The 23,178-nt window shown below is 58.7% G+C and overlaps 1 protein-coding gene across 1 annotated transcript; it reads left to right on the forward strand.

Moving 5' to 3' along the window:
- Positions 1-29: 29 nt before the first annotated feature.
- Positions 30-21,189, forward strand: wdr81 (WD repeat domain 81). Its single transcript, XM_078421974.1, has 11 exons — positions 30-96; positions 4,668-8,352; positions 8,927-9,034; positions 9,945-10,132; positions 10,707-10,888; positions 11,477-11,642; positions 12,603-12,744; positions 13,300-13,944; positions 15,279-15,424; positions 16,024-16,203; positions 20,231-21,189. Exons 1-11 carry the CDS (start codon positions 31-33, stop codon positions 20,549-20,551), a joined length of 5,829 nt encoding a protein of 1,942 aa, XP_078278100.1. The 5' UTR covers position 30; the 3' UTR covers positions 20,552-21,189.
- Positions 21,190-23,178: the final 1,989 nt, after the last annotated feature.

Below are 23,178 nucleotides of genomic sequence, written 5' to 3' on the forward strand. Positions count from 1 at the left end.
GTGGCCAGGCTGTAACAAGGCGGGCGGCACATGACCGGTCACCTGACCTGCCCCCCCGCCAGCGGCTCTCCCGGACATCAGAAGGGGCGGCGGACGGTGAGTCGGGGACCCGGCCCGGCGGGCAGAGTGGGGCGGGGATGGAGGCAGCGAGTCGCGGGAGATGGGGCGCGGCCCGGTCAGGAACAGATGGAGAGAACGCCTCACTCTCCAGCCTATTGAAATGCCAGCTCTGGGAGTGTGTGGCGGCACCGGGAACTTCAGTGTGGAGGGAGCTTCACTCTGTGCCTGACCCAGGCGGGAGTGTGTGATGGGACGGCGCAGAAGAGTTTTAATCTGTGTTTAACCCCGGGAGTGTGTGATGGGATGGTGTGCAGAGTGCTTTATTCTGTGTTAAACTTTATTTAATAATTTAAAAGATTAGCAAAACGTTTAGATTACAATGCAATCATCGTGCTCCGCCATGCACCCTAGCCTTTGGTTCTGAAAGACATGGAGAGAACCTCTCCAGGCATGGATGTTCTTTTGGGAGACAGATGCAGGCCATTAGTCTGTCTGACAAGGGGGTTCTTGTCAGCCTCCCCCCTCACTCTGTCACCCCTCCCCTCACTCCTCTGCCATCTCTTCCCCTCCCCCTACACTGGGAGAGTGGGGCTGAAGTGCAGTCAGAACCTGAGGAACAGCCCCACAGGAGCTACAACCTTACTCCAGGAAAATATGGAGCGCAGACTCCTGCAGGCAGAACCAAATGGAAACCCTGTTGCACTCTGCAGCCCAGGTCCCCAAGGTAGAGGGGGTAGAGTGCATGTGTAGAGAGATCTCTATATAAAATTGAGAGGCATAGACAGTGTAGAGAGTCAGAACCTTTTTCCCAGGGTGCAAATGTCCAACACTAGAGGGCACAGCTGTAAGGCGAGAGGGGGAAAGTTTAATGGAGATGTAGAGTGGTGGGGACCTGAAACCCATTGTCATGGGTCATGGTGGAGGTAGATACGAAAGTGGCATTTAAGTGGTTTTTAGATAGACACATAAAGCTGCAGGGAATAGAGGGATATGGATCATGTACAGGCAGATGAGATCAGTTTAATTTGACATCCTATTTGGCCCAAATATCGTGGGCTGAAGGACCTGTTCCTGTACTGCAGTGTTCTATGTACCTTCACTGGAGACCACCACCCCCCCTCCCCCTCCCTCCATTCCTCAGTACTCTCTCCTGCTCTACCATTCACGGTATGTGTTTCTCCCTTAAGTGTATCATCTTGCTCTGAGCAACTCACAATTGCAACAGCCATTTCACTGCAGACTTTACCAACTGATGATTCTCATTGAGTAGCGTATGACTATCCACACAATCATCAACACTTCCAATTTTCACATCATCTGCAAAGCAACTTATTGTGCCTCCTTTAAACACAGCCAACTTGTTAATCTACATGGTGAAGAGTAAGGGTCCCAGCACATCCCTGGGGCACACCACTGGTCACTGGCTTCCAGTCATAAAAAACCCTCTGCCTCCTGTTACTACATTTGCCCACCCCCCCTCGCTCTAACCCTTTGAATGAACCTCCTATGTGGGACCCTTTCAAAGGCTTTACATGAGTCCATGTTGCCCTAATCACCTGCATTGCCCTCAGCAATACATTTTCTTACCTCTTCAAAAAATTCAACCATATTGATGAGACAGTATTTCTCTCCAAAAGACTCTGCTGGCTTTCTGTGAGTAACTCCTGCCTGTCCAGGTGCAGATTAATTTTGTCCCTCAGATTTATTTTTCCAATAATTTCCCTACCACTGACATTAGATTCATTGGCCTGTAATTGCCAGGCTTATCCCTGTGCCCTTGTTGAATAAAAGTAGCTAATTTGCTGTCCATCCAGCAGTCAAAACTTCATGTGGCCAATGAAGATTTGACATCACATTCAGGGACCGGAACACCTTGCATCTCGGAGCAGCCTGGGACACACAAATTCCTTCCTAAGTATCCCTCCCTCCTCCCCCACCCCCACCCACACGATGTTTATACTTATGACGGCCTCCGTTACTTTCAATTCTGTACATCTGCTACATGCTTCCTCTTTTCCCTTGCGTTTTACCCTGTCCAGGCCCTTCTGTGATATTGAAAGCAGCCTTGCCCCAATTTAGAACATTGATTCAGAAACCTATCTTCTCCGGAACTACCTCGAATAAGTTCATGATACGGTGAAGCAAGGAGATGGGATATGCGAATGATTGAGTTGTTTTAAGAATGAGGGTAGGGCAGTGGATGTTGTCCACATGGTAGGTTGATCCACAAGATTAGGATGCATGGGATCAAAGGTGACCTGGACGCTTAGATTGATAATTGACTTACCCATAGCAGACAAGAGGGTTGTGGTGGAAGGGTGTTATTCTGGCTGGAGGTCTGTGACCAGTGGAGTTCGCAGTGGAGGACCAGGGATCTTTGCTGAGATCTGTTGTCTGTGATTTATATAAATGGTTTGGATGTAAATGTAGATGGATTGGTTAGTAAGTTTGCAGACAGCACTGTCAAAGTATACAGTGGGATGTACGTCAGATATAGAAAGGAGCAGAGAAATGACAAGTGGAGTTTAATCTGAGCAAGTGTGTTATTGCACATTGGGTGGTCGTATGCGAGGAGAAAGTTCTTGCAATGGCAGGATTCTTCACAGAGTTGATGTACGGAATTAATGTTCAAGTCCATGGCTCCCTGAAAGTGGCAACACAAATAGATAATGGTAAAGAAGACGTATCGTATGTTTCCCTTCAATGGTTACGACATTGAGTATAAGAGTCAGGAAGTCATGTTGCCTTTATTGGACTTTGGTTAGGCCACATTTGGAATATTGTTTGCAGTTCTGGTTGTCCCAATACTGGAAGTGGTGTCTGGATTAGACAGCATTAGCTATAAGGAAAGGTAGAACAAGCAGGGATTATTTTCTCTGGAGCATCGGAGGCTGAGGAGAGACCTGGTAGAAGGAAAAACAATTATGAAAGGCAATTAAGGTGAGTGGGGCAATACTTAGAGGATATGTGCAGGGCAAGATTTTTTACACAGAATGGTGGGTTCCTGGAACTCGCTGCCTGGGGTGGTGGCAGCAGATGCAATCGTGACATGCAAGAGGCATTTAGGTAGCAATGTGGATATGGAGGGATATGGATTACGTATAGGCAGAGGTTCTGTTCTCCTTATCGTCCACAGAGGGAGTGTGGCCAACGTCACCAGCTTGGTGCCCTGGACAGAGGGTGCGCTGTCAGGGGAGAGATCAACCAGACTGGGATGGTGTTCTCTAGTTTAGAAAAATGACAGAAAATCTCAAACTTTGAAAATTCTTCAAAGACTAAAAAATCTGGATGCACCAATGTTATTTCCTCTGGCTGAAGAGTGCAGAGGGTGGGAGAGGAGTAGAACGATGGAGAGGCTGCCTGGGACTAGATGAGAAATTCAAGGGTGGTGAACCTTGCAATTGTTGAACCCAGATGGGCTGGAGGCTCGGTCATCAAGTTCAATCATAGATTCGTGCAGAAACGGTTCAAGTTGAGTTTATTGGCGTACACAGGAAGATGGTGAGTTACAGGTACAATGAAAACCTTGCTTGCAGATACAGGCACATGGACTCAGATAACATGCAAATGAAACTATACAAATTACAAATATAATAAAAGGTTGTGCAAACATCTAGAATTTGTGCAAAAACTTAGTTAAAAGAAAAAGTCCATGGTAGTGCACGAGGTGGTCTGCGATGTTTTGTTATGTGTCGGTTGCGGAGCTAGGATTAGGGTTGTGTAGGTCGGTTCAAGAACCTGATGGTTATAGGAACGTAGCTGTTCTTCAGATCGTCAGATTTCTGGACATTAAGTAAATCAGGGATACGGGGAGAGTGGTGGAGGATGAAACTGAGGAAGATCAACCGTGATGTCTGAATGGCAGTGCAGGCTTGAGGACTGTACTCCTGCTCTTAATTCTCATGGGTCAGTGCAGCGGGAGCTTTGCGCTCTCCAATGCTGAGAATGACTGAGCGGACAGTGCAGGAGTCTCATTCTGTGTCTGCATCTGATCCTGGGAGTGTGTGACGGGACGGTGTAGAGGGAGCTTTGCTCTGTTTGAGAACCCTTGTCAAGGGTGTGAGTCTGGTGATCCGACGTGGTGGTGTGCTCTGTGGTACCACGGCGGCACGGTAGCGCAGCGGTAGAGTTGCTGCTTTACAGCGAATGCAGCGCCGGAGACTCAGGTTCGATCCTGACTACGGGTGCTGCACTGTAAGGAGTTTGTACGTTCTCCCCGTGACCTGCGTGGGTTTTCTCCGAGATCTTCGGTTTCCTCCCACACTCCAAAGACGTACGGGTATGTAGGTTAATTAGCTGGGTGAATGTAAAAATTGTCCCTAGTGGGTGTAGGATAGTGTTAATGTACGGGGATCACTGGGCGGCACGGACTTGGAAGGCCGAAAAGGCCTGTTTCCGGCTGTATATATATGATAATCTCAGCAAATGGTGCAGGGTGACGTGGAGTGAATGGGGGTCACAGAATGAGCCCGATGTGTTCGGTGAGGGGGGGGAGATCGCTGTGGGTCGAGAAGGGCCGTTGTGTATGTTAGGGGTTCTGGTGTGGGAGGGGGATGTATGCCCAGTGGGGTTCACAGCCTGAGCCCGCCCCTCTTTGTTCCCTGCAGGTGGGGTGCTTGGACATTGTCCACCCGGCGGCCTGGGGCCCAGGGTGGCGAAGGATGGAGTGGCTAGTGTCCGGCGCGGAGCGGGAGCTGGGCATCGAGCGGCGGCAGCTGGCGCTGGGCGAGGGCCGTCAGCTGGTGGCCCTGGTGCCGGCGCGCTGGGCCGGCAGCTTGCGGCAGGGCTGGCCGGGCCCTTGCCCCCGGCCCGAGGGTCTGAGCACGGCCGAGCTCTCCGCCCTGCTGCAGCGCTCGGCCTACAAGTTACCGGTCGGCTGGACCCGCGTCTCCATACAGGGCGTTCGGAAGAGACGGCTGTCCCGCTGGCAGCCGCCGGAGCACGGCGCTGGGCCGCCCAACCTCGGCTCCCTCTGCGGCTTCATGAGCCACGTGGCCGAGCAGAACTTCCGCAACTTGTGGCGGGAGGCGCATGCGCGCTGCATGGTCGCAGGGCAGGACCAGAACAAGGCCACGCCCGCTTCCGTGCCGCAGACCCCGCCCACGCCCCATGCCACGCCGATATTTGCATCACAGACCCCACCCACTACCCGGGCCACGTCCGCGTCACAGATCCCATCCACGTCCCATGCCGCGCCCAGTGCGCACGCCACGCCCTCACCCGCGTCATTTGCCACGCCCTCACCCGAATCACAATGCACGACATCTGGCCTTTCCCAGCCGCCGCCCACCTTCACGTCACGCACCACGTTCACCCCCGCCTCACAAGCCACGCCCGCCGCCACCTTCCCGCCAACAGCCCCAGCCCTGTCCACCCGCACGTCACGGGCTGCTCGCCTCGACGCCCTCAAGGCCTCCCTCAGCCGGGCGCTGGGCTGCAGCTTTGTGCAGGTGGAGGCGCATGAGGGCGGCCCGGTACCTGCCCCGGCCCCAGGGCCCATCCACCCCAACCTGCTGCCGGTCCACGCCCTACTGGAGACGACCCAGGCCCTGTACCTGGTGCAGCCGCTCCCCTGCTACACCCTGCGGGATGCCGTCATCTTCAGCCCCGCCAAGCTGGCCGGCAGCCACGCCAAGGTGCTCTTCGTGCTGTACCAGGCCCTGCAGGCGCTTCGGGCCTGCCACCGGGAGGGGCTGGCGGTCGGCGGCCTCACGCTGGCACACCTGGCGCTGGACGAGAGGCTCTTCACCCAGCTGCGCCTCAACCTCGGCGACTACGAAGGGGATGAGGAGGAGGAGGAGGAGGAGGAGGGGGTGGTGGAGGAGGAGGAGGAGGAGCAGGAGCGGCAGCAGCCGGAGGAAGACGGGGCGGGGGGGCCGGAGCCCTGCTCGGACCCCCAGGACCTGCGGGAACTGGTGACCGGCTGGGTGCAGGGCCGGGTCAGTAACTTTACGTATTTGATGGGTGTGAACAGGCTGGCGGGCCGGCGGTCAGGGGACCCCAACTACCACCCGGTGCTTCCCTGGGTGGTGGACTTCAGCAGCCCGCACGGTGGCTTCCGCGACCTGCGCAAGTCCAAGTTCCGCCTGACCAAGGGCGACAAGCAGCTGGACTTCACCTACCAGATGGCGCGGGAGGCGCTGTGGGCGGAGGGCGTGTGCGGCGGGCCCGGCGTGCGCGTGCACGTGCCGCACCACATCCCCGACGTGCTGAGTGACATCACCTATTACGTGTACACGGCCCGGCGTACGCCGCGCGCGCTGTTGTGCCGCCACGTGCGAGCACAGTGGGAGCCGCACGAGTACCCGGGCAGCGTGGAGCGAATGGCGGCCTGGACACCCGACGAGTGCATCCCCGAGTACTACAGCCAGCCAGACCTGTTCCAGTCGCTGCACCCCGACATGGCCGACCTCCAGTTGCCCGCCTGGTGCACCCACGGCCCCACCGCCTTCGTGGCCATGCACCGCCGCCTGCTGGAGTCGCGGGAGGTGTCACAGGAGCTGCACCACTGGCTCGACCTTACCTTCGGCTACAGGCTGTCGGGCCGGGAAGCCGTGCGGGCCAAGAACATCTGCCTGCCCCTGGTCGATGCCCACACCCACCTCACCTGCTACGGGGTGGTGCAGCTCTTCGATCAGCCACACCCACAGCGCATGGTGGGCCCGGCCTGGGCCCCCGCCGAGCCCCCGGCCTTCACCGGCCGGCCCCAGGCCTGGCACGGGCAGGGCTGGGCGGCGCCCGAGGAGGAGGAGGGGGCCCAGGCTCCGGTAGGGGTGGAAGAAGGGGCCGGGGATCTGGAGGAGGGCACCGAGGCGCTGGATTCCCTCTCTGCCTTGGACGGGCCCTCTGCCCCGGCCTTGGATGCCCCCCCTGCCGGCCCTCCGCAGGGCAAGGCCTGGGGTCCGGGCGAGAAGGAGGAGGGCCCGGTGCACCTGCCCGAGGGCTTCAACCCACTGCAGGCCTTGGAGGAGCTGGAGAAGCTGAGCAACTTCCTGACACGGGGCCTGCAGGGCTCCCCGCCAGACCCGCCAGACTGGGATGGTCCCAGGATCCCCAGCCTGTCCTGCCTGCTGCAGCGAGACATGCAGTCCTTCGGGGTGCTGGTGGCCGAGATCTTCTTCGCGCAGCGGCTGCGCCCCCTGGGCCTGGAGGCCTCGCTGCCCGAGCGCTTCCAGGCGGTGTGCAGGCTGGCGCGGTGCCGGCTGCGGGAGGTGGCCGAGCCCCTGCAGCAGGCCGTGCTCACCCTGCTCCATCTGCAAGAGGAGAGGCCCGGCACCTCGCCCCACCCCCTGCACCCCGCCCTCTTCCACTACCCGGCAGTTCTGTCGGGCCTGCCCCCGCCCAGCCCCGGCCTCCTGCTCAGTCCCTGCTGCCCAATCATCCCCTTCCCGGCCTACTTCCCCAGGCTGCACCGGCTGGCCTGCAGCTTCTCAGCCCCGGGCCAAGGCACCCTGCTGGGCCGCGAGTTTGTCTTCTCCCTGTGGCAGCAGCTGGACTGGCTGCTGGAGGTGGTGGAGCCTGAGGGGCTGGAGATCCTGCTGCCCTTCGTGCTGGAGCTGCTGTCTGCCGAGGGCACGGCCGTCTATTCGGCCTGGTACCTGTTTGAGCCCATGGCCCGAGCCCTGGGTCCACGGGGGGCCCAGCGGTGCCTGCTCAGCCCCCTGGCCGGGGTGTACGAGAGGCCCGGCTACCTGCCTGGCCGCTTCTACCTCTACACGGACTGCTTTGTGCTGCAGCTGATGGTCAGGCTGGGCCTCCAGCCCTTCCTCACCAGCCTCCTGCCCCACATCCTGCAGGTGCTGACCGGGCAGGAGGGGGATGCCGAGGCCCAAGGGCTGGGAGGGGGGCCGGAGGACGAGGCAGGGCCGGCCTACGGCAGCGGGGAAGAGAAGGGATCAGCCGACCCTGGGTCCTACATGGGCTGTGAGCTGTCGGAGGGTGAGGAGCCGCAGGGAGGGATCTTTGGCGACGAGCAGGAGGCGGCTGGCCAGGCCAGGCCGAGCAACGGCAGCAGCAACGGTGAGGCCTCCGGCGAGGAGCAAGGCCTGGACCCCGACACCAAGGACGGCCTGAGCCTCCCCTCCCCTGGGGGGCAGGACCTGGGGCTGGCTGAGGGATCCCTGCAGCCCGAGGAGGAGGAGGAAGCAGCAGAGGAGGAGGAAGCGGAGCAGACTGCCCCTCTCTGCACCACTCCCGAGGGCAGGCTGTGCGAGATGCTGAGGGAGAGTGCCGAGCAGGAGCTGGAGGAGGAGGAGGAGCTGACCGAGGGCAAGGAGCAGAAAATATTACTGGGTAACTGGCACAGCTTGCCCTGGGGGTGGGTGGGCTCTATGTGGGGTGGGGTGTGCAGGTGGGGGCTTGTGAGGAGGAGCTGGGTGGGGGAGGGGGCTTGGTGAGGATGGGAGGGGTTGTTGGGGTTAGTGTGGGGGAGGGGGGTTGGTGGGGTCTGTGGGGGAAGGGGCTTGGTGAGGGTGAGAGGTGTTGTTGGGGTCAGTGTGGGGGGGAGAGGGCTTGGTGGGGGTGGTTGCGCCCAGTAAAGGGGGGGTGGGCAGGAGTTGGGTTTGCGTGGGAGGGGTGGTGAGGAGAGGAGAACGGGGGGTGGGATGAGGGCGGGGACGGGTGTGGATGATGTGGAGATGGGCATGCGGAGAGGAGACCATGAGGGACGGAGAGGATGGAGCCTACTGTGGGGGGTGGAGGGGGTGGAGGGCGAGAGGGGTGCCGAGCTGAGGAAGGGAGGGCCAGAGCGGGTGGGGGGTGGGTGAGTCTGGGCTGGGCCAGGAGTGGGTGGGCTATGGGCAGCTGGGATGAGGGGGGTGTCCATATGTGGACGGCCGCTACATTGACGCCATTCCCTCTCCCCCAGACACGGCCTGTAAGACGGTGAAGTGGCTTTCGGCAAAGCTGGGCCCCACCCTCTGCTCCCGGCACATCGTCCGCAACCTTCTGCGTCTCCTGGTCACCTGCTACTTCGGTAAGATGACCCCTGCCCCTGTCCTCACAGAAAGTTCACTGAGCTGTCACTGTAATGGGATATGGGCAAAGGGCATGGCACCAAAGGAAGGGGCAGCTGCAGTTGGCAGCCCTGGGGTACCGCGACCCCTGAACCCTGCTGTGAGGAGACGTGTCCGTATCTCGACCACTGGTGGGGAGGATGTGGGAACGCAGGATCCCACACCCAGCCCCCCTTGTTAGTGTAAACATTTACACGACCATCACTTGCTGGAACTGTTACACTCCAGAACTCAAAACCAAGTAGACCCCACCCTCAAGGGTGGCACAGTTGTCGAGTGACAGATATACGAGTTCAATCCTGACTACGGGTGCTGTCTGTACAGAGTTTTTACGTTCTCCCTGGGACCGCGTGAGTTTTCTCTGGGTGCTCTGGTTTCTTCCCACACTCCAAAGACGTGCAGATTTGTAGGTTAATTGGCTTCTGTTTATTTGTCCCTAGTGAGTGTAGCATAGGAGTGATCAACAGATGATGCAGACGCAGTGGGCCAAATGGTCTGTTTCCGCACTGCATCCCTAAAGTAAACATCGAACACCCCTCTCCTCCTTCTCCCAGGACGCTGAGACTCAGGTCACCCTCAGTGCCCTGTTGCGCTCTCAATGCCTTCAGAGAACCGTGCATCTGTGATCACCACTGCTCTTCCACAGCCCTTCCATCCCTCCCCCCAGCCTACCCTACCCCACCCCACACTTCCCATCCAATCGGTGCACTCCAAGGAATAAAGTCTGTGCCTGCTCGACCTCTCCTTGCAGCTCAGCCTTGTTCCTGAGGTCTGCTGTTCTGTGCTAACAAAGACATTGACTGGATGCCTCACACCTATCAGGACCCCTCTGCCAGAATTTTGCCGTTAGCCTCTGCTCCCCTTCCACAGGACCGGAGAAGCAGCAGTTTGTGTTGAATGGAGAGGAGGACGTGCCGTGCGTGGGCAGTATCTACAAGCATCGGCCAGTGCTGGGTGACCTGGTGGCACAGCCAGTGTTGGAGTGCCTGGGGTATGTGGCTCAGCTGTACGGCGAGCCACTGCTCACCTACCAGTGCCTGCCCTACGTAGCTTACCTGGTAAGGGCACGCATAGCACCAGTAATATGGGAGGGGTGGAGAGGGAGCGCAACGCTGTGGGAGGGGCGGTGAGGGAGCGCCGTGCCGTGGGAGAGGTGGAGAGGGAGCGCCGCGCTGTGGGAGGGGCAGTGAGGGAGCGCCGCCTTGTGGGAGAGGCGGTGAGGGAGTGCCGCGCTGTGGGAGGGTCAGTGAGGGAGCACCGCGCTGTGGGAGGGGCAGTGAGAGAGCGCCGCGCTGTGGGAAGGGCGGTGAGGGAGGGGTGGAGGGCGGTGAGAGAGCTCAGCCGTGGGAGGGGCGGTAAGGGAGTGCCGTGGGGTGAGGGAGACGATGAACCATGTGGAATGATGGGGTAGGTGGGAGGAGGAGGAGTTGCGTATTGCTGGGTTGGGGGTGAGGAGGCCACCCTATGGATTAATTGATGATAACGTATCCCTGGTGAGGCAGCCAGGAGCGGGTGATGTTTCCTTTGCTTTTGACTTGGGTAACCAGCTGGTTTTAGCCAGTGGTGTCTTGAATGGGGTTGGGTCAGACTCTGGCACCGGCTGCCCTTTGACCATGAGCCTGGTGACCACAGGTTGCCCCCAGCAACAGCCGGCGGTTGAACAGCCGGAAGGAGGCCAACCTGCTGGCAGCCATGGTGCTGATGCAGAAGATTATCGTCTACCTGTCCGACACCACCCTGATGGACATCCTGCCCAAAATCAACCAGGACCTGCTGCTGCCCGTGCTGGAGGTTCTCACCTCCCCCTTCGCCAGGTGAGTGCAGTCCCCCCGCAACCCCCTTCTGAACCCACCCCCCCCCCCAATCCCTACACTCCCGGCCCGATCGCTCCCAGCGTACACTCTCGACGTGTGTTCCAGCCCATGCTCCTGGGAGACTGGGCCGTGAGTCCTCCACATGGCTACCCATCCCCACACCACCAACCACATCCAGAAAGCCATCGAACCCAGCTTTCGTCATGTTAAAAATATGTGTACTTGCATATTTCCAATATCTACGTGCTGTCCACGGGCGCCCTGGGGGTTTACGGTACTGCTGGACACCATGGGGGGTGGAATGTATCCTCAATAAGGATGGGGATATAGTTATTTATTATTTAAGAATATTTGTTTGTTTTGTACTATGGTGGTGGGTTTGTTTGTATCTTTGCGTTGCCAGCACGTGCCACCTGGGAGCACGCTCTGAGTATAGGTATCCCTGCAGGGTCCTGAGGCGGAGAGCTGCCAGCTGGGTGCGAATGCAAACCAGCGACTGACTGCCCTTGTGGGGCTGTTGTGAGGGGTTACACCGAGCGGGTCTTGCCCTAGGCTTGTTCATGTTGCTGACGGCTGTCTCTCCCTCAGCTTCCCCGGGGGAGCCCAGGCCCGCTCGGTGCTGGGGGTGAAGACCCTCAGCCTCATCGCACTGGTGTGCCTGCGGATCGGCCAGGAGATGGTGGTGCAGCACATGAGCAAAACCTTGCGCTGCTTCTTCGAGGGATTCTCCATCGTGCCGGAGCAGCGGGAAAAGGTGGGTGGACACCGGGCGTGACAGGTGGCGAGGATGGTGGGAGGTGGACCCCTCCCAGAGCAAAACCTCATGGGAGGGGCAATGAGGGAGCGCCGCGTTGAGGGAGGGGCAGTGAGGGAGCACCATGCTGTGGGAGGGGCAGTGAGGGAGCGCTGTGCTGTGGGAAGGGCGGTGAGGGAGCACCACACTGTGGGAGGGGCAATGAGGGAGCGCCGCATTGTGGGAGGGGCAATGAGGGAGCACCGCCTTGTGGGAGGGGCAGTGAGGGAGCGCCGCGCTGTGGGAGGGGCAATGAGGGAGCACCGTGTTGTGGGAGGGGCAGTGAGGGAGCGCCGCGCTGTGGGAGGGGCGGTGGGGGGGGCCACACCAAAGATACAAGAGGAACAAGATAGATCACTTGACCCTCAAAACCGTAGTATGTCATGACGCCATTTAGGCAGAAACTTGCAGAAACATCTAAAAAGAAAAATAACATCAATCTGAATTGATAGATGAGATATATTCAAAACACTGATTACATTGCGAGAGGCATAACGAACGGCAGGTTTTGCCTACTAAAATGGCTCCTATGCGTACTACACTTCAGTATAGGCAATTTCAACGGAGTGGTCCATCTTTTATTCTAGTATCTTTGGGCCACACTGTAGGAGGGATGGTGAGGGAGGGGTGGCAGGAGAGCGCTGTGCTTTGGGAGAGGTGAGGGGGTGGGCACCACCCATAAGTTAGGTCCAGGCATTATAAAGAAGCCATTGGCTGATTGCTTAGTGGGATCTTGCTGTGTACATGTTGGCTGCCACTTTGCAAGTGCTTGAGGGACTGAAGGGGTTTGTGGGGACATTCTTGTGGAAGACCCTCCCTCACCCTCTGTGGCAACCTCTTCCTCACCACCCGTGCCGCCACCTACCTCACCGGTACCCACCCCCCCCACGGTGTTGCTGAGAGCTGTGCTGCCCTCTGCAGGCGGGGCAGAGTGACAGTCCCTGGCCAGGGACGCCCGAGACCGATGCTGCCGACTGGGATCCTGCTGCTCTGGACGAGCTGGGCGAGGTGTTCAGCCTGGAAATGGCTTTCTCGGCCTACATCCCATTCAACTGCCTGATCGGTAGGACAGCAGCGAGCGGCGGTGGGGGGGTTGGGGATGGAGGGGTGAGGATCGGGAATGGGAGCATGGGGAGGGTCGTGAGGGGGCCAGAGTTGGGTCAGAGGGCCGGAGAGGTAGGGTGACCCGAATGGGGAAGAGGGGAGTGGGATGGCTGAAGGGGGTGGGTACAGGGTGGGGGTAGCTGGGTCAGAGGGGAGGCGGTGAACTGTGCTTAGCGGGTATGTTTGCAGGAGGTTTGGGGTGTGTATGGGTGGGTCAGCTTTGGGGTTTGGGTGGACAAACAAAAGGGCAGTGTGCGACGGGTCGAGTAAATAGGGTGTTTGGTGGGTGGACAGGAGTGTAGGAGCGGTGTTGCCTGTGGAAGGGTGGGTGAGTTTTGGGAAGTGTGGGTGTGTTGAGTGAGGGGCACAGTTGGTTGAAGGCGGTCTCCCTTCTGCGCACCCCTCCCCCACCTGCTGTGAGCTGATACCTCCCTCTGCCCCGTTTTTCCCCCCTTCCCCTGCCGCGCACCCCCCCCCCTTGTCGTGAGCTGATCCCTCCCTCTGCCCCGTGCAGGCGACACCACCATTAGGCGGTTACTGCGGAACCACGAGCTGGTGTGGGGAATGGCCGCCCGCTACCAGGAGGAAGTCAGTGGCCGTGGTGCCGAGAGCCCACCGCCCCCCTCGCCGGACGCCGGCGACCCCTGGCCGCGAGACGGGCCAAGGGGTGAGGACGGGGCCAGCGGCACCTTCGGCAGCGCCATGGTGGGCAACCGGATCGAGATCGGGCCGGGAGCACGACCCGCCTGGCTGCCCCTGTCCGATGACCAAGAGCCCGGCTCCCTGAAGCAGGAGCTGGGCCGCAGCGGGCGATGCCTAGACGGCAACTGGCTGGCACACTGGCGCTACGAGGTGGGGCGCGGGCAGCAGGACGGCCGCTTCCACTTCCACCAGATCCGGCTGCAGACCTTCACTGGGCACACCGGCACCGTCCGCACCCTGGCACCCCTGCCCAGCGAGGACTTCTTCCTGAGCACCGGGCGGGATCGCACTGTCCGACTCTGGCCCCTCTACAACCAGGGCGACGGCACAGGCACTGTGGAGCCTCGCCTCACCTACGCCCACCACCGCCGGCCCGTCTACTGCGCGCAGCAGCTGGGAGCCCTGCAGCAGGTGGCCAGCTGTGACGGCACCGTGCACATCTGGGACCAGTTCACAGGTGAGGGAGCTCCGGGTTGGGGGGCCCTGGGTAGGCCCTGGGTTTGAGGGGAGCAGCCTGTGGGACCATGGTCTGTGTGTGGTTGGGGGACAGGGGGCTTTGGGCTGGATCTGGGTTGGGGGTGGAGAGGGGGGAGCAGTGGGCTGCGCTCTGGGTCTGTTTGGGGGGTTTGTGGGCTGGATCTGGTTGGGGAGGAGCAGCAGTGGCCCTTGCTCTGGGTCTGGTTTGGGGGGGGGGGGGGGTGGGACAGCAGTGGAATGGGTCTGGTTTGGGTGGGAGGGAGCTGTGGGCCGGCCTCTGGGTCTGGTTTGGAGGGGGGGGAGAACAGTGGGCTGGGTCTGGTTTGGGGGGTTGGGGGGAGCAGTGGGCTGGTCTGGTTTGGGGATGTGGGGGGGAGCAGTGGGCTGGTTTGGGGGGGGCAGCTGCAGGCCGGGCTCTGGGTCTGGTTGGGGAGCCAGGTGGGCCCTGCCCCTGGGTTTGGGGGGAACAGCTGGTGTGGCTGGGTTCTAGGTCTGAGGGTGGGGCTGGGGCAGTGGGTGTACTCTGGGTCTGGGGAAGAGTGGGCAGGATTCCCCCTGGGGTCTAGGGGGGTGGGGAGCAGTGGGGGGGAGTACAGAAACCTGATCACCTCCCCCCAGCCTCTGCACCCACCCCCTCCCCCCATTCCCTGCGCCTTTGCTCTCCCTGCACCGACCAACCCCACACCTCATTCTCCTGAATCCCACCAACCCCCACCCCTGTCTCCGCGGTCGGCTTGGGGGGGCTACCCTAGGGTAGAATGGGCCGCTGGCGTTCCTGGGCTCACAACTTGCTCCATCCTCTGCTGCCTCGCACACTCGCTCTGAGCCTGGACTCCTCATAGATGGTGAGGTCACACCCTCATTCTCAGCTCTCCCTGGGGGGTAGCGCGGAGGGCACCCGGTGGGCGAGCCTCCCTGACTTGATTTGTGCGTTTGCAGCATCCTGGCTGACCGCCAGGATCATGGGGATGGGAGGAATGGCTCCACCCCGGATTATGGAGGGAGGGGTGGGGGGAACCTGTGACACCCACCACGGGCACTGGGTGCACCTAGCGCACACTAACAACGTCTCCTTACCCTGTGCTGCTGCCCCAGGTCTGTTGTGTACCTGTCCCCCTCTTCCCTCCTCTCCTCACCCTCGCCCCTCTCCTTGCCCCCCTCCGTCTCCCAGCACATCCCATCCCCAGCTCACCCCTGCTCCCGCTGCTCGGCGCATCCTTCCCTCTACACCTGTTGCCCGTTCTCAGCATGTCCCCCTCCCTGATGCCCCCTCCCCCACACTGCTCCCGAGAGTCTGACGCTGCTGTTTTCCAGGGAAACCGATCCGGATATTTGACTGCTTTGACTCCCGGAATCCGATCACGGCGGTTGCCACCATGCCGGCCCCACACTGCAGCCTCCTGGTCGGCACGTCCGACTCCGTGCTCCACTTCATCGACCCCCGCAAGCCCGGCCTGCAGGTAACCTCGGGCCGTCTGTCCCACCTGTTACTGCGCCCTGGGCGGGGCAGTGAGGGAGCGCCGCGCTGTGGGAGGGGCGTTGAGGGAGCGCTGTGCTGTGGGAGGGGCGGTGAGGGAGCGCCGTGCTGTGGGAGGGGCGGTGAGGGAGCGCAGCAATGTGAGAGGGGCGACTGGAGCACCGTGCTATGGGAAGGGCATTGAGGGCGCTGTGCTGTGGGAGAGGTGGTGGGACTGCCGCGCTGTGGGAGAGGTGGAGAGGGAGCGCTGCACTGTGGGAGGGGTGGAGAGGGCGCGGTGGGAGGGGCAGTGAGGGAGCGTTGCTCTGTCGGAGGGGCGGTGAGGGAGCGTTGCTCTGTCGGAGGGGCGGTGAGGGAGCGTTGCTCTGTCGGAGGGGCGGTGAAGGAGCGCTGCACTGTGGGAGCAGTGGAGAGGGAGCGTTGCACTGTGGGAGGGGCAGTGAGGGAGCGCTGCACTGTGAAGTGATAGGAGACGTGGGGCAGTGGTGAGTGAAGGGGAGGGGGGGGGGTTGGCGCTGCCTTGATCTACGCCCTGAGGCAGCACGAGTGGGTGGGAATGACGGCCACACCCTTGCCTTGCAGCACGAGTTCCGGCTGGGCATGAACGCCAGTGCGGGGCTGATACGCTGCATGGCGATCAGTCCCAGCGGACGCTCCGTCGCCGTGGGCTTTTCCTCGGGGTTCATCTACCTGCTGGACACACGGACCGGCCTCATCCTGAAGGTGTGGCCCGCGCACGAGAGCGATATCCTGCAGCTGAAGGTAGGTGGTGCAGGGAGAGGGAAGATGGCTGCACAGACAGCAGAGCATCCTGGGGTTTGGACATGCTCTGACTTATCCAACGCCAGTCCCCAGTCTCTCCCCACACCCTCGACTCCTGGTCCCACTTGCAAGCTTCCTCAAAGGCAATGGTCATCAAACACGGAACAGGCCCTTCGGCCTACATGTCTCTGCCAACCATCAAGAACATCTGTGGCACTCCCATCTCCCAGCACCTGCTTGGCACCCTCTCTGTCTGGGCTTGCTTGTTTACATACCTGAATATTATGAGAGTCTGTCTCCACCAACCCCTTGGGCAGTGTCATAGTCATACAGCGTTGAAACAAGCCCTTTGGCACAACTTGCCCACACTGATCAACATGCCCCATCTACACCAGTCCCACCTGACTGCTTTTGGCCCATATCCCCCTCAACCTACCCCATCCATACACCTGTCTAAACCAGTCTTTTCCAAATTCTAACCAATCTCTGTGGGGAATGTTCCTCCTGGGATTCTCTGTGCACCTCTTACTCCTTGCCTTAAACCTATGCCCTAAGAAACATTTTCTAATCTTAGACCCCTCCATTATAAGGAAATCTTTCTTTATCTATCTCTACCCTTGTTTCAGGTCCCTGAGGTCAATACTTTCAGCTGGGCAGAGTGAGCATGGTTTGTGCTGGTTTGGGGCGGCTCAGTGGCACAGTAGTAGAGTTGCTGCCTTCCAGCACCAGAGACCCTGGTTCAATTCTGACTACAGGATACTACAGGATAGTCTCCCACTGTCTTCCTGTCTCCACCTATATCCTTCCTTTGTCCCGCCCCCCTGACATCAGTCTGAAGAAGGGTCTCGCCCATTCCTTCTCTCCTGAGATGCTGCCTGATCTGCTGAGTTACTCCAGCCTTTTGTGAATAAATACCTTCGATTTGTACCAGCATCTGCAGTTATTTTCTTACACAGGATACTATGGAGTTTGCACATTCTCTCTGACCGCATAGGTTTACTCCGAGTGCTCCGGTTTCCTCCCACATTCCAAGTATACTATGTTAATTGGCTTTTGTAAATTGTCCCTAGTGTGTCGGATAGAACAAGTGCACTGGTGATTGATGGTCAGCGTGGACTCGTTGTCTACGGTCTATCTCTAAACTAGACTTGTGTGAGGACGTTTTACTGATTGGCCCCAGCAGGAGCGTGGATCATTGCCAGCCCACACCACAGCAGTCCTGCTGGTCTGTTTCCAGCCCACACCACGGCAGTCCCGCTGGTCCGTTTCCCACTAGTCCTGAAGCCTGTTCCTTCTCATTCCCCCTTTTCCACTTCCCTCCACACGAGCAACAGTCAGTTTGCTTGGGGAAGTGTTGGTCGCAGGCTGGGAATGGAAGCATGAGGGGCAACTTGTAGGCAGATAGGATTAGTTTCGATTGGCATCGTGGTCAGCATAGACACGGTGGGCTGAATGGCCTGTTCCCATGCTGTACCATTCTATATTCTAACCCACGCATCTCCTAGATGTGGGAGGAAACCAGAGCACCCGGGGGAATCCCACGTGGTTGCAGGGAACATGCAAACTCCTCACTGGAGGTCAGGATCAATCCCAGGGCCACCGCAGCTGTGAGGAAGCAGCACTACCTCCTGCGCCACTCTGCTGCTCATTTGTAGCCCCATCCTGCGGATTGTTTATCCCTCACCAAGGCCGGGCCTGAAGGGTTGGGCACTGAAAGGGTTAAGTGAGTTGGCTTTGAGTTCGATAGGCCAGTGCGTGGGTGAGGAGTCTGTTGTTTTTTTGGCTAAAGTTTCACAGGAGAGTAAACATACCGGCCTGTACAACCCAACACGTCCCACCAGCTGCCCAGCTGAAGGTCCATGTACTCCCTCCGCATACTGGCACAGCACAGAACAGCTGGGTCAAATCCAGGGGCTGCCAATGTGCCCAGTCATATACACCGATGAGCCAAAACATTATGACCACTGACAGGTGAAGTGAATAACATTGATTATCTTGTTACAATGGCACCTGTCAAGGGGTGGGATATCTTAGGCAGCAAGTGAACAGTCAGTTCTTGAAGTTGAAGTGTTGGATGTAGGAAAAATGGGCAGGAGTAAAGACCTGAGCGACTTTGACAAGGGCCAAATTGTTATGGCCAGACGACTGGGTCAGAGCATCTCTGAAACGGCAAGGCTTGTGGGGTGCTCCCGGTCAGCAGTGGTGAGTACCTACCGACAGTGGTCCAAGGAGGGACAAACCACAAACCGGCGACAGGGTGTTGGGCGCCCAAGGCTCATCGATGCACGAGGGCAACGAAAGCTATCCCTTTTGGTCCGAACCGACAGAAGGTCGACTGTGGCACAAGTCACAGAAAACTTTAATGGTGGTCACGGAAGGAATGTGCCACAATACACAGTGCATCGCACCCTGCTGCGTATGGGGCTGTACACGGAGGACCAACAACATATTAGGCAGGTGGTCATAATGTTTTGGCTCATTAGGTGATAATGTTTTGGCTCATCAGTGTATTAGTAAACCCCAGGCTGCAGAAATCTGCCCCTGTAAAACTGGGAAGATCACCTTCCCCCTCAGCGTGAGCTTTGTGCCACCTAAACATTGTTGGATCCAATCAGGAACTCCATAAAGAACCTCAGTGCCGCTCTGACCTGTTGCTGCCCGGTCCCAGAAGAAGCTCAGGGGCAAAGCCACCACTTCCCGCTGGACAGCCCTTGGAATTCCACATCCCCTTCCAACGACATGTCGGTGCAGCAAAGGAGTTGCTGCCTTAAGGCACCAGGGTTCAATCCTTTCTGTACGGAGTTTGTACGTTCTCCCTGTGACCACGCGGGTTTTCTCCGGGTGCTCCGGTTTCCTTCAAAGATGACCAGGTTTGTCGGCAAATTGGCTTTGTAAAATTGTAAACTGTCCCCAGTGTGTGTAGGATAGTGTTAGTGTGCGGGGATCGCTGGTCGGCATGGACTCGGTGGGCCGAAGGGCCTGTTTCCGTGTTTCCGCTCTGTATCTAAACTAAACTCAATCAGCCTTCCTCATTCCCACACTTCCTGCAGTTAATCCGTCTTCCATAGATTCATCAGCTCCCTCCTCCGATTCACATCTCACCCCCTCCCCCTGACCCTCCACTTCAGCATCCCCACTCATTCTCTCTGTCGCCAGCCTATCAAAAGAATTCCCTTCAGCTAACTTTACCCAGATCTGATCTTTGATCTTTTTAAAGTCTTTGACCAGAGCCATTCTTCCAGCTCTCCCCACACATATCATTGACATGGTGCATATCACCAGGATTCTGTATTTTTACCTCCCAATCCAAGTCCTGTAACTCCTCCAACCTCTACTCCTTATCTCTGTAACCCCCTCCGGCACCTACACTCATCCATATCTCTGTCACCCCCTCCAGCTCCCAGACCCCTCCCTGTCTCTGTAACACCCTCTAGCCCCTTTATCTGCCCCATTTCTGAAATGCCCTCTGGCCTCTACATCCATCCTTGTCTCTCCAGCCCTCCTCCAATTGCTGATCAGTTGTTAGCAGTCAGGCTTAGCCCTGAATTCTGGGATCCTCCCGGACCATCCCCTCTCCCTCCCTCTGTGCCCGATCCTCCCCTGCACTCTCCCTCCCTCCAGTCCCTCTGACCTGACTCGCCCCTCCCTCTCTTTCTCTGTTGGACCCTTCCCACACTCTGCCTATCCCTCCCTTTCCATCCGTCCCTTGCTCTCCCTCTGCCCTGACCCTCAACACCCCTTTCTCTCTCGCTTGCTGTCTCTGTTGTACCCTGCACTCTGCCTGACTGCTGCCTCCTCTCCCCCCCCCCCCCATTCCAACACTCCCCTCCTCTCTCTGTGCCCAACGCTCCCCTCCCTCCCTGTCTCTCTGCTGGACCCTGCTCATTCTCTGCCTGACCCTCTCCTCAGTGAGTGTACCCTGGCCCAGACCTCTCCCCAGGAGTGTTGTTGGGTGTGATGGTGCCTGGGGGTCCCTGGGTTGGTGGGGTCAGCCCCTCACTGTGCTCTTTCTCTCTCTGTCTTGCAGTCGACGGAGGGGAATGTGTTGGTCAGTTCCTCCACTGACCACTCGGTGACTGTGTGGAAGGAGAGTGAGCCCAAGCCGCTGCAGCATTACAAGTCGCCCTCTGACCCGGTGCATGCCTTTGATCTCCACGGCCACGAGGTGGTGGCGGGCACCGTGGCCAACCGCATTGGCATCTACTCGCTGGACGGATCGGTGCCGGTGGCCACCAGCAAGCTGAGCTGGGAGAACTTCCGGGGAGTGCTGACCAGCCTGGCCATGCTCCCCGCCAAGCGGCTGCTGCTGCTGGGCTCCGACAACGGCATGATCCGGCTGCTGGCCTAGTCCAGCCTACCCCAGATCACCAGCTAGGGAACGCCTGGAGCCATCCCACACCGGCCTGGGCCGTCCAGCACCGGCCTGGACCCGCCCTGGACCAATCCAACACCGGCCTGCACCCGGCCTGGACACATCAGCACTGGCCTGGGCCCATCCAGCGCCCGCCTGGACCCAACCCACACCGGCCTGGGCCTGCCCAACGCCGGCCTGGGCCTGCCCAACGCCGGCCTGGGCCCATCCAACGCCAGCAGTGCAGCAGGAAGACCGCACTGTCCCAGACCCAGCAGTGCCGGCTCTCTCCATGTCCCACACAGATCCGTGTGGAGAAATACACAAACTGGGTGATATTCTTAACCTTCCTTTGGCCGCGAAGCTCTGGGACTCGCGGATCGGTCTGCAGTTCACCTGGAGCCCCAACAGTGGCCCGGAGCAGCCTGGGCCCGGCCTCCCATTGACCCACCCTTGGGCTCAGTTCCCAGGACCTGTCCCAGGGCTGGCCATGCTTCAGTTCGGAAACCACTCAAAGCCACCGACCCAGAAGCTTCGGACCCCAACGGCCAGTGAACGGATGGGAAGGTGGCCAAGTAAAGGCAGCGAGGGGTTGCCTTGTCACGGAGGAAGTCAGCAGGCTTCTGGGGTGGGGGGTGGGGGGGGGGGGGGGAGGGAAAGGGGAGGTGGGTTGTTGGCCCTGAGCGGTGAGGCAGGAAGCTGCAGTTATATCCAGGGGGTGGGTGGGTTGGAGGGGGAGGGTTTGGAGTGTTTCTGTCTATGTCCAGACCATTTACTGCCTTACTGCGCTGCATCTAGAGACAGAGTTGGAGGCTTTGCCCGCTCTGAGCGAGATTCCAGGAAAGATCCTTCTAGCCACGGGGTGGGGGTTGAGGTGGTCTCTGCAGCAGCTCCTCCCTCTAGCCTCGCGATCGTGAACACCACACCCTGCCATTACTTGTGTCCCCTTCCCCCCCCCCCCCCAGTCCCTTGTCCACACCCCACACCCTGTTGTGGTCCCCTGTTGTTTGGGATTAGAGGAGGCAATGATGCATTTCTGTTCCCGAGCTCAGGAAGGCCGGCACATCCCTGTCGGCACTGCAATCTGCCCTGACACGGGGATGTCAGCTGTGATCACCAGCAGCCCCCCCCCCCCACGCACCAATGTGTCTCCGTGCACCGCCTCTCCCCACCCCTGCCACCCCACATCCACCCCTCCCCACACTCGCACTCCCACTGCTCCCTTCCCCTCCCGCGCATGCGCGCACGTACTCTATGCACACTGACCCACGTACAATCTATGCACACTCATTACTAATATACTGGGCGCCACATGTGCCACCTGCACTCTGGGATCCTCCGGCACATCTAACGACGTATTCTGGGAGAGGGCAGGGAGAGGAGTGCTGGGCAGGGAACATCCGCTTCCCAAATTGTGTCTCGATGAAGTGAACCTGGGAACCCCCCCCTCCCCATCTGTTGGATGGCCAGGATGGTGACTTCCTCGTGTCCAGGTCAGGCTTCACTCTGAACCTCTGCAATCTGTGGCCAGTGGGAACTTTCCAGAAATGCGGCAGAGATTTATTTGTAAATATTTATAAATAAAAGATCTTAAAACCCAGGAGTGTTTGCTGTTAGTGGGGAATGTGTGGCTGAACAATTGATGGGGAGACACAACGATGCTGGTTTATGAAGAAAAGCAGACTTCTGAAGAAGGGTCCCGACCTGAAATATCACCCATCCGTGTTCCCCAGAGATGCTGCCTGACCTGCTGAGTTACTCCAGCACTTTGTGTCTATCATTGGTGGGGAGAGTGTAGTTGGACCATTGGTGTGGAGGACCTGTGGTGGCAAGAGGTCTGGATCGAGCCACGGGTTCTGGTACAAGGCTCCATCGTAGGACGTACCCCTGGTCGGGGGGTGTCACACAGACCGAGTACTGGGGTTGATGTTGCATGTGCCTCTGTCAGACCACGTGGCGTTTGCCCACCTTGTTGCTGCAGGTATGAAGAGAGATGGGAGACACTGTGTACTTGTCAGTGAAAGGTGAGCATGCAGCGTTCCCTCAGCACAAAGGGCTGAGCAGTGAAGAGACTGCGGGGAGAATGTTTCTGCCAGTCATGATCAGACAGCACAGAAACAGGGCCTTGAGCCCCTCCACATACTCTGCCCATCGTCTGTGTAAGCTGCAGCCTTCTCCACCACTGCATCTTGAGTGCTTGTCTTGGTGCAAGACCACCTGCCTCCTTCACGCTGCTGCATGTGGATTCTTTATACACACAACAGCTCGCTCCCCCAGAGAATGGCACGAGCCACAAAGCCCCCTCGTTCCCCCCCGGGGAGGGGTGAGGTGAATGCAGCAGCTGGATTTAATTGGCGAATATAAAAAGGGTCACGCTGATAGATTGAGGTGCTGGTATGGCCTGGCTGGAAAGAATGGCCTGCTTGTGCTGGATGTCTGACAGCCTCCCATGGTCAGCGTCAGATCAGCCTTCCTGAGGATCAACCCATGGAAAGCAACTGGCCTTAGCCTCGGATCCTGTATGGACCAGCTGCCAGGAGCATTTGTGAACATCTTTAACCTCTGCCTGCTCTGTTTTATGGTACTCACCTGCTTTACAAAGACTACTATCCTCCCTGTGCCAA

This window comes from Rhinoraja longicauda, chromosome 26, assembly GCF_053455715.1.
Source record: "Rhinoraja longicauda isolate Sanriku21f chromosome 26, sRhiLon1.1, whole genome shotgun sequence".
In the NCBI taxonomy this organism is placed as follows: Eukaryota; Metazoa; Chordata; class Chondrichthyes; order Rajiformes; family Arhynchobatidae; genus Rhinoraja; species Rhinoraja longicauda.